At 56.7% G+C, this 9718-nt stretch overlaps 1 protein-coding gene across 5 annotated transcripts in view; it reads right to left on the reverse strand.

The window, feature by feature from the left end:
• Positions 1–360: 360 nt before the first annotated feature.
• RAB36 (RAB36, member RAS oncogene family) overlaps positions 361–9718 on the reverse strand; it is an 18024-nt gene continuing 8666 nt past the window's right edge. For all 5 annotated transcript variants that reach the window (XM_037735201.1, XM_037735204.1, XM_037735202.1 and 2 more), the window contains 6 exons: positions 7441–7505; positions 5217–5268; positions 4298–4379; positions 4023–4113; positions 2313–2432; positions 361–1851 (listed from right to left, as the gene is read on the reverse strand). In XM_037735201.1, the coding sequence (XP_037591129.1) occupies positions 1787–1851; positions 2313–2432; positions 4023–4113; positions 4298–4379; positions 5217–5268; positions 7441–7505 (475 nt within the window). In that variant the 3' untranslated portion in view covers positions 361–1786. The remainder of the gene's footprint in view (positions 1852–2312; positions 2433–4022; positions 4114–4297; positions 4380–5216; positions 5269–7440; positions 7506–9718) is intronic.

Below are 9718 nucleotides of genomic sequence, written 5' to 3' on the forward strand. Positions count from 1 at the left end.
CCCCAGTGAACCTGGTCTTCCTAATGCACCCCAGTGCCGTCTGCCCCGATCACAGGCTGCGCGTCGTAGACCACAGTCCAGAGAAGAGCCTTCCGGAGTATGCAAAGCTGTAACTGCAAGACTGGAAAAGCTGGACACAAGCCGATGGTCCTCGGAGGGGTAGGGTCCAACCCCATGAAGGGAAACTGGGTGCTGCTACAGGAAGGAGGCTCCTCGTGTCCCAACGGGGAGAGGGCTAAGCACCAGTTCCGGAAGGCAGGCTGCCAGGCAGTGTGTACAGGTCACTCTGGCGAAAACGACAAATCAAGCCATCAACACTGGCTGTGTCCTCCCAACTGTTAGCAGAGCTCACTTCAGGGGTGCAGCCAACTTCAGGGGGGAGGGCTTCCACCTTGTATTTTACATGCTTTGTACTGTCTTTGTTCACACTAAACATACAACCCCTTTGGAAGTCATTTATGTAAAGAAGTGCAAAAAATATGTTGAAGGGGGAACGAGCGGAAAAAGATGCCAGTGTTCTTCCCTAAGTGGCATTTGGCAATCGCTAGTTGAACATTTATGGGAAGCTGCGGTGTGGCAGGCCCTAGGAGAATCTGATCAGAAGGCTGCCTGCAAGGTGCTTACCAACTACGAGAAGCAACAGCACGAGGTGGGATGAGTGGGCACAGCCAGGTGACGGGAGCGTGGGCGGTGGGGCTGGTTCATAGCCATGAGGAGACCCCGTGGACAAGCCTACTGGGCAGAGAGGCTGGGGAAGATTGGGTGTTTCTGCCCGCTCTGCGTGTGCAGGACGAGGTGGTGTTAGAGACAGAAACATGCTCGACTTGGCAAGGCCTCTGAAGGCCTCCAACGACGCATGGCCACCATTACAAAGGTCCTAAGAGACATGCAGGCCAATGAGAGAGGGATGGAGAGGCAGCAGTGGGCACAAGCCCAGCATGAGTGCCGGAGGAGGGCAGTGCCACGCTCAGGGGCTGCAGAGTGAGCTACCCTGGGGCAGCTGTGCAGCCTTCCTCCAGTAGCACACAGGTAAATGCATTGTCCAGGTGGGCCAGAAAGGCCTGGGTGGCTTGTTCTGCACATCCTGGCCCATTGACCAGGAGGGTGGGACCTAGGGATCTCAGAGATGACACTTCCGCCACAACAGGTCTAAGAGACCTTTTGTCCATTGTCCTCCAGAGGCACTGGTGTGCCCAGAAATCTTCATCATCCGGGGCAGAAGGACAGTGAGGCCTGAAGCTCTAAGACCCAGAACCGTAAATCCTGCTGACAACAGGAAACTCTCAGATGGGATGGCAGGTGGCCTCTCCCTCAGGTGCTGAGTTTGACAAATCCAGGTTGCCTGGAACACTGTGATGAGAAGGACCCTGAGGACACATCTGAGATCGCTGGGAAAGAGTGCCAGGCTTGACTGCTGATCTGGGCCATGGCTGAAGGGTATAGACTGGGGCAGGAGTTTGCAGTTCTGAGGTCTCTTGAGGCCAAAGGTGACTGTCTGATGATCCCGGAAGTGGACTAGCCTTTCGGGGATCACCACAGTGCCTGCACTGGCCTGGTGGTGTGGGGCTCCCAGGCAGCCAGTAGGGCCTTTTCTAGCTCCCTACCTGCAAAAGAGAAGTGACTGTGCCCTGGGGCTGAGTGAGGTGGGTGGGTGCAGGGACTGGAACCCAGGCCTACAGCTTGAGGGCAGGCATGCCGCAGAGCTCGAGCTCCAGTCTCTGCTCCACAGTCACGAAGTTCCCATCCATGTGCGTGCAGGGAGCGGAGGCCTTGACGCAGGCCCCAGCTAGCAGCAGCCCAGGCCAGAAGGTCTCTTGCTCTCCTGGGTCTCAGGTGGACTCCCTTCCATTCCTGCAAGGAGGGGAGAAGTAATTTAGCATCAACCAAGAATCCTGTAGCTGACACTGGGCAGGGGATGCCAGCCCTGACAGTCAGAGCTGTGAGTGGAAGCTCCTGGCCTGTTGTTCAATCCCTGAATAACTTGGCCTAGGACAAGACACTGAGGGGCATTCCAGGCACTGGGACAGGGTGGGCAAAGGTGCAGACTGGGAGAGCCAGGGCCAGGACACATCTGCAGAGCCTGGGATGCCCAGCCTGGTCCATGAGGTCCGTGGGTCAGGAGAACAGGGAGGGCAAAGGAGGGTGTCTGACCTGGCAGGTGTGATCAGGGAGGCTACAGGCCTGAGGCTGCAGTGACACCCCGGGCCACAAGTTTAGGAAATGGCAGGGTCTCGGGTGACAGGACGACAGTGCCTGTGGATTCTAGGCCTCCAGCCTGCTCCCCAGCCCAACCCAGCCACACCTATACGCACGGATTAGGTCTCCGTCGCCGACCTGGAGCCGGGCACTGCTCCGCCTCTCCAGGTCCTGCAGCACAGACTGCTCGAATGCCAGGGCGGCTACGCGGCTGAAGAAGGCCTTCACGTTCTCACCTGTGGGCCCACAAGACAGCTGGGACTCATCAGTGTTTCTTCTGGCCCCGCAAGGCATCTGGGTATGAAAGCCAGGCCAGCCCACCCTCAGGCTGGCACATGGCCCTTTCTAGAGCAACCTGACAATGACAGTGACCACAGGAGGGCACAGCCCCACCCACTCACAAGGGCAGCATAGTGCCAGGGGCAGGGTCCACCGGCCTGGCCTCCCACCTGGCTCCAGCCTCCCCACTCCCACCTGGCTCCTGCCACCCCACTCCCACCCGCTGCCTGCTTGGGCCCCTCCCTCAAACTTCTGAGCCTTTGCTCCCCAGCATCTCCTCTTCCAATCATTTGCTACTTTGGCCCAGGTGTTGGGACACGTGGGGCTCAGGACAGATGTGTGCCTGCCCTTCTGTCACTTTCCATACCTGTCCAGTGGGGCTGTGAGGACTGATTTGCTGTCAGCCCCCCACATGGAGCCTTTATGCATCCTCTTCCAGGTAGAGGTGGCTGCCCATTAGGCAGCAGGCTGGTTTCCAGCCCCGTAACACGCACACTGCCCTTGTGCAGCTAGCAACCTGCACAACTGCACAGGGCAGTCCTGCTTGGCCCACACTGAGGTGTCGGTGAACTCACTGTCGCTCTCATAAAGGAGGGAGGGTTCTCACAGAGCAGCTCTCACTGTTGGGAAGGAGCAGTGGAGGGCACTGTGGCGCAAACCTCAGCGCTCACCCAGTCTCCAACTAGGTATCTGTGGTCTCCTCTTATACAGGGCAAGGACTACTGGGCCCAATTCCTAAGTCCCCAAAGCCTTGTGGGCCTACTGTGTGCCAGGCCATGTGCATGGCTTCATTTCATCCTCCAACAACCTGTGTTTTCCATGTATTCTTTGTGTCTTCGGATTTTCTGATTTCCTCAGTAAATACACAGGGCTTTTGTAATTTAAGACTTTTTCTTTTTTCCACAAAAAAAAGGAGATGGGAGGCATCACCTGCTTCCCAGATGGGAGATGGAGGCTCAAAGACGCTAGGCATCTGGCTTGGGGCTGGGAGCCCAGTATGGCCAGGGGTAGACCCGGTGGGGAGTGGGTTCAGTGAGAGCTAGGGTCTGCGAGCCACAGTGATACTGGGAAGGGGTGGGAGCCCCTGTCACTGGGCCCTTCTTTATGCCAGGTGATATCACAGGCATGGCATCTCAGGGCCGGGGGCAGGACAGTGCAATGGTTACAGGTGAGGGTGCGTTTGGATCCTGGCCCTGCCACGCGATGGCCCTGGAAGTGACTTCACAGGGAGGAAATGGAACCTGCCTCATGAGTGGTCATGGGCTTGCCTTGGAGAACAGGCCAGCACGGCATGACACAGGGTTGGGGTCGCCATTCCCCCATTGGTGGCGCAGGCCTCCCAGCCTCCTTCTAGAGATGAGGCAGCTCCTCATAGGCAGCGTAAGGTGCTGCCAGGCTCCAGCACAGCTGGGCTGCGATGCCAGTGTGTGCCAGGGCCACAGAAGGAACAGACGGCTGCAGAGGGAAAAGCTGAATGGCAGGCCCTGCGAGACTGGCCCCAGAGCAGGTCTCTGCCCCACCACAGTGACAGCCCTGGCCCCACTCACCGGTCTTGGCTGACACTGACCAGTACTCGGCCTGCATCTCCTTGGCCAGGTGCACAGCCTCAGCTTCGGCCTGCTGGCACGCGGCCCCTGACTGGGAGAAATAGCCCTTGTTGACCCAGCATCCCGGGCTCGCCTGCAGGCAGGCCCTGGGGGATAGGCAGCTGCCTGCTTCCCACTGTGCCGCCTCCCTCCCTCCCCACGGCTCCTCCAATGAGGGCTGAAAGGGGAGGTATTTTCCCGAAGGCCACCCAGACCTCCAGAGCCACTCTGCTCACCAGAAGGTCCTTCTTGGTTCCCACGAGAAAGACGAAGCAAGAGCCTGCCTCGTTCTCCCTCAGGGCATCTTCCAGCCACTGCCTGGAGTGCAAGGGAGAGAGGCTGAGAGACTCATCCATCCTCCCACCCACACAGGGGGCTAGGGCACACTTGGGACCGCCCCAGGGCTGGGGTGCCGGGCTGGGAGGGGCAAGGAGGGCGTCCTGGCCCACACTGGCTAAGCAGGAGGCTGCACCTCCAGCCGGAAGGGCCTTGGCTGGACCGGAAGTGGTGAGAGTTCTAGAGTGCTGCTGGCGGTGAAGACCCTCCTGGCCCTGCCTCTGGCCTCTCCCGGTGAGACCTTGGGTGCGCCCTGCATGTTTATCAACTAGAACCATCACTCCCTCCCTCGAGGGGTTTGGAAGATGCTGGCTGTGAATGCCCCAGACCAAGGTAAGGCGAGAGGGCTTTGCTCCCGATTCCCAGCAGAAGTAGGATGGCCTCCTGAATGGGTCACGTTGCCAATTCTCTCTTCTTAAGACTGCAAGTGCCAAATTCATGTCCCCTCAAAGACTGGCTATACAATTTTCAGGGTCAGAGTGAAGTGAACACGTGGGGCCCCTCTTTCAAAAAGTATGAGGACTTGCAAGATGGTAACAGCAGAGTATTACAGCAGGCTGGGGCCGAGCTGAGCACGTGCCTGGGGGCGCCTGTGCTGGGCTCGCACTCATGAGCTGGCTCCTCCAGAAGAAATGGAGGCAAATCTCGAGGGATAAAGGCAGTTGGACAGTAAGGGGCCCATGAGCAGCTGGTTCTGACAAGGGACCCAGTCACTCACACCCACCCTGGAGTTGGGGCCTGCTGGCTGGGGTTTGGGAGCACTTCCAGGCAGCTTCCTGAGCCCAGGGAGACTGCAGGGGCCAGAGAGCCCAGACTTGCCTTGTGTGCTCCAGGGTCTGCACGTCAGTGAGGTCAAAGGCCGTGATGATCACTGGACACCCGGAAAAAGCCAACAGCCAATCAGTGCCAGGCGAGGCGAGCAAGGGGGCTCCCCAGGAAGTGCCCGAGGAACTGCCAGGGCAGCCCCGCCAGGCACTCAGCACCAGAGCCTCCTACAATGAAGGCTGAGGAGGAGGCACCCCATGGCTGTCTCCCACAGGGACCCTCCAGCCTGCACCCGGCAGCCCAGCCTCAGGGTGAGATACAGGGAGGCAGGGTGAGGTGGGCGTGACCCGAGCGCATGGGCTTTGTCGTCAGACACCCTCTGCCGCTTACGGCTAAGGGAGCTCAGGGGAGGGCCTTAACTGCTGAGAGCCTCAGTTTCCCCATCTGTAAAACAGTGAGGCCGAGACCTCTAGCTCTCAGGGTTGCTGTGAGGATTAAACAAGAGTAGCTGTTTTAAAAAGCTGCGTCCAGGGCCAGACGCAGGGCCAATTTTCCACCAAAGGCAGCTACGGCAGTCAGGGTTAGCAACAACTCACTTTAGGGAAACAATTCCGGGGAGCCAGGTGGGCAGAAACCGGGGGAGGCAGCCCCCGCCCTCAGCTCCTCTCATCACTGGCCACACCCTGGCCCTGTTGGGGTCCTGCGGAGAGCCCCATGTGGAGGACATTCCAGGCAAATGCTCTCTACTGCCCCCCAGGGGTGTGACCAGGCCTGGACAGGGGCTTCCTTTGCACCTTGGCTGAAGGCTAGAGACCCCCCAAGGCAGATGGGAAGAGAAAGGAAGGGAGAAACTGAGGAAAGGGATGGCGGCAGCCAGGCTGCTGTGTGCAGAGGTGGGTCAGGTGCCTCAGACCTCTTATCCCCAGGGGAGAAGCATCCCCTCAAGAAGAGAGGCCCGAAGAGGTGAAGGGTGCAGGAGGCCATGCAGCCAGGGCAGAGCTGGGGCCTTAACCCACGGCTGATGGCTGCATGGTTTCTTTCCTACTTTTGCTTCTTTTAAGTCTTTTTATTTATTTATTTATTTATTTATTTATTTATTTATTTTGAGACGGAGTTTCACTCATGTTACCCAGGCTGGAGTGCAATGGCGCGATCTCGGCTCACCGCAACCTCCGACTCCTGGGTTCAGGCAATTCTCCTGCCTCAGCCTCCTGAGTAGCTGGGACTACAGGCACGCGCCACCATGCCCAGCTAATTTTTTGTATTTTTAGTAGAGACGGGGTTTCACCATGCTGACCAGGATGGTCTCGATCTCTTGACCTTGTGATCCACCCGCCTCGGCCTCCCAAAGTGCCGGGATTACAGGCTTGAGCCACCGCGCCCAGCCAAGTCTTTTTATTTTTTTGAGGCATAGTTGCACTCTGTAGCCCAGGCTGGAGTGCTGTGGCACTATCTTGGCTCACTGCAACCTCCGCCTCCCGGGTTCAAGCGCTTCTTCTGCCTCAGCCTCCAGATTAGCTGCGACTGCAGGCATGTGCCACCACGCCCAGCTAATTTTTTCTATTTTTTAGTAGAGACAGGGTTTCACCGTATTAGCCAGGATGGTCTTGAACTCCTGACCTCGTGATCTGCCCGCCTCGGCCTCCCAAAGTGCTGGGATTACAGGCCAGCCATAAAGTGCCTTATAATTTGAATCTGGTTTTGGATACTTTTGAGGTTCTCTCACATCTCCCACTGAAATCCATTTCTGTCTTCTTCCTGGAGGGTGGGGTAGGAACTTACAATGCTGCCCCCTCCTGACCGTGAGCCCTGCCCAGGACCACTGGGCTGCTGGTGGCCATAGAAGTGATGGACACCCAGCCCTGCTGGCCCCCACCTGGGACCTGCCAGTTCTCCCGTGGTCCCCCCTGTCACTGTTCCTCCCTAGCCCAGCCCCCTCTGCTAAGATAGGGCAAGCTTCCTCCCACCTCCCCCTGGTGTCCAATGCTGTCCTCTTCCCCGGGCCTCTGGAAAAGCACTTTCATCTCTGAGCATCTTTATGCTTAAAGCCAGCACCCACTACCACAGGGTCCTTAAAGGGTGTGATCACCAAAGCCAGCCAGGGCCTGTGCATGAAGGCAGCTTCCCTGTTCCCAAGCTGTGGTCTGGGTGTTTTCTCAGTGGGTCTTGGAGGACAAAAAACTGGCACCTGTGCAGAGAACCTGGGATTCCCACTGTGGAGCCTGGCGGAACCCCCCTGCTACTCGTGGTTGAGGGCCTGATGTGTCATGTCGCTCACCCTGGGCGCCCCGGTAGTAGGCAGATGCGATGCACTTGAACTTCTCCTGCCCAGCTGTGTCCCAGCTGTGAGGTGGGTGAGAAAGGAAGGGAAACAGTGTCAGGTTACACAATCACAGTGTCTAAAGCTAACAGGCTGTGGGACCATGGGTGGGAGACCCTGAGGGCCTGTGCCAGCTGCATGGGCTTCAGGAAGTGCCTGTGGTGAGCCAGCTGTCCCTACCCCCAGCTCCTTACGACCCCTTCCTAGGGTGCACCCGGTGGACTTCTCCTGTCCCTAGTGGAGGGGGTGTGGCATTAGTTGTTCTGCTGCCCAGATGGTTGGAGTGTGTAGCTCACCCCCTTCTGACTGAGACATTAAGAAGAAACATGGTCCAAGACATGACTTGCTCTGAAGATGTAGCAGTCCACTTGTAGAGGCTCTGTGAATGACACTGGGGCTCCAGGCTGGGCCTCAGCAGTGGCTCTGCCGCTTGCTTGGGTGATGGGTATGACTGGGGCATTGCTTCACCTTCTACACTGCAGGTCCCAAAGTAGGGGTTGGGGATACCTAACAGGGGTGGCAACAGGTGGGTCTGAGCAGTTAGCTCCAGATCTCTGGAGCACAGTAGTGAGAATAATTTAGAACCTAAGCCCTGGCTGCATGGAAAAGAGTACAGAAATCGATTAATGATGTCTGCCATGGGCACTGTCTAGAAGAGGGGAAAGAGCACCTACTGAGTTCACTAAGATCTACCCGCCCCGGTTTAGAACAAGGCAGGTAGTCAATGTGCAGGGCTGAGTCTGAAAATCCTTCCTCAATCCATCGCTTTTAAGGTCAACAGATCAAAATTGAACTTTTCACAGTAAACTGCAAGTAGACAAGTCACAAACAAGACATTGATGGTCTGAATTTTTTTCTTTTCTTTTTTTGTTTTGTTTTGAGAAAGAGTCTCACTTTGTCGCCAGGTGCCAGGCTGGATGGCACAATCTCGGCTCACTGCAACCTCCGCCTCCCGGGTTCAAGCAATTCTCCTGCCTCAGTCTTCCGAGTAGCTGAGACTACAGGTGCACGCCACCACGCCCAGCTAATTTTTGTATTTTTAGTAGAGATGGGGTTTCACCATGTTGGCCAGGATGGTCCAATCTCTTGACCTTGTGATCCGCCCGCCTCTGCCTCCCAGAGTGCTGGGATTACAGGCTTGAGCCACTGCACCCGGCCTGAATTTTTTTCAAATCATCCAGCATGAGACATGACACAGAAGGTTTGGGCTTCATTCTTTTTTTTTTTTTTACTTTTTTTAAGACAGAGTTTTACCATGTTGGTCAGGCTGGTCTTGAACACCCGACCTCAGGTGATCCACCTGCCTTGGCCTCCAAAGTGCTTGGATTACAGGTGTGGGCCACTGCACCCGGCCCTTGGGCTTCATTCTTTCATCAATTCATTCATACGTTCTTTCATTTCTGAGGAAGACTCTGGGGGAAGAGCTGGTGGTGGCGGCCTGGAGATGAGCCCGTGGGGAGGCTGGCAAAGGCCTCAATGTAAGACAGTGAGAGGCTGAGCCAGGACAGTGCCCCTGTTTTGTCCAGGCCCTCTAATGAGATATGGCCTGTGGTCACACGGGGTGAGCCCAGCCCCCAGCCACTGTTTCCCAGCTCCACCTGGGCTGCCACCACCAGCCCTTTGCTGCTCTCAGTCTCTGGACCCCTCGATCCTGCAGCCCTGCGTTCTCCTAGCCTGCTTTGCTCTGCACTGACCCGTACTTTCCCTTGGGCAAGATTTGCTATCCTCTGTCTCCAGACTCCCAGGGCCTGGCAAAGAAGACAAGCAGAAGTGGGCTGGGTGCGGTGGCTCACACCTGTCATCCCAGAACTTTGGGAGGCTGAGGCGGATGGATCACTTGAGATCAGGAGTTCAAGACCAGCCTGGCCAACATAGTGAAACCCAATCTCTACTAAAAATACAAAAATTAGCTGAGGATGGTGGCATGTGACTGTAGTCCCAGCTACTTGGGAGGCTGAGGTAGGAGAATTGCTTGAACCCAGGAGGCAGAGGTTGTAGTGAGCTGAGATCGTGCCACTGCACTCCAGCCTGGTGACAGAGCGAGACTCCGTCACAAAAATAAATAAATAAACAAACAAATAAATAAATAAGCTGGACATGGTGGCACACACCTATAGTCCTACTTGGGAGGCTGAGGCAGGAGAATCACTTGAACCTGGGAAGCAGAGGTCGCAGTGAGTCAAGATTGCACCACTGCACTCCAGCCTGGGCAACAGAGCAAGACTCCGTCTCAAAA

The sequence above is a fragment of the Cebus imitator genome, unplaced genomic scaffold (assembly GCF_001604975.1).
Source record: "Cebus imitator isolate Cc_AM_T3 unplaced genomic scaffold, Cebus_imitator-1.0 Scaffold750, whole genome shotgun sequence".
Lineage (NCBI taxonomy): Eukaryota > Metazoa > Chordata > Mammalia > Primates > Cebidae > Cebus > Cebus imitator.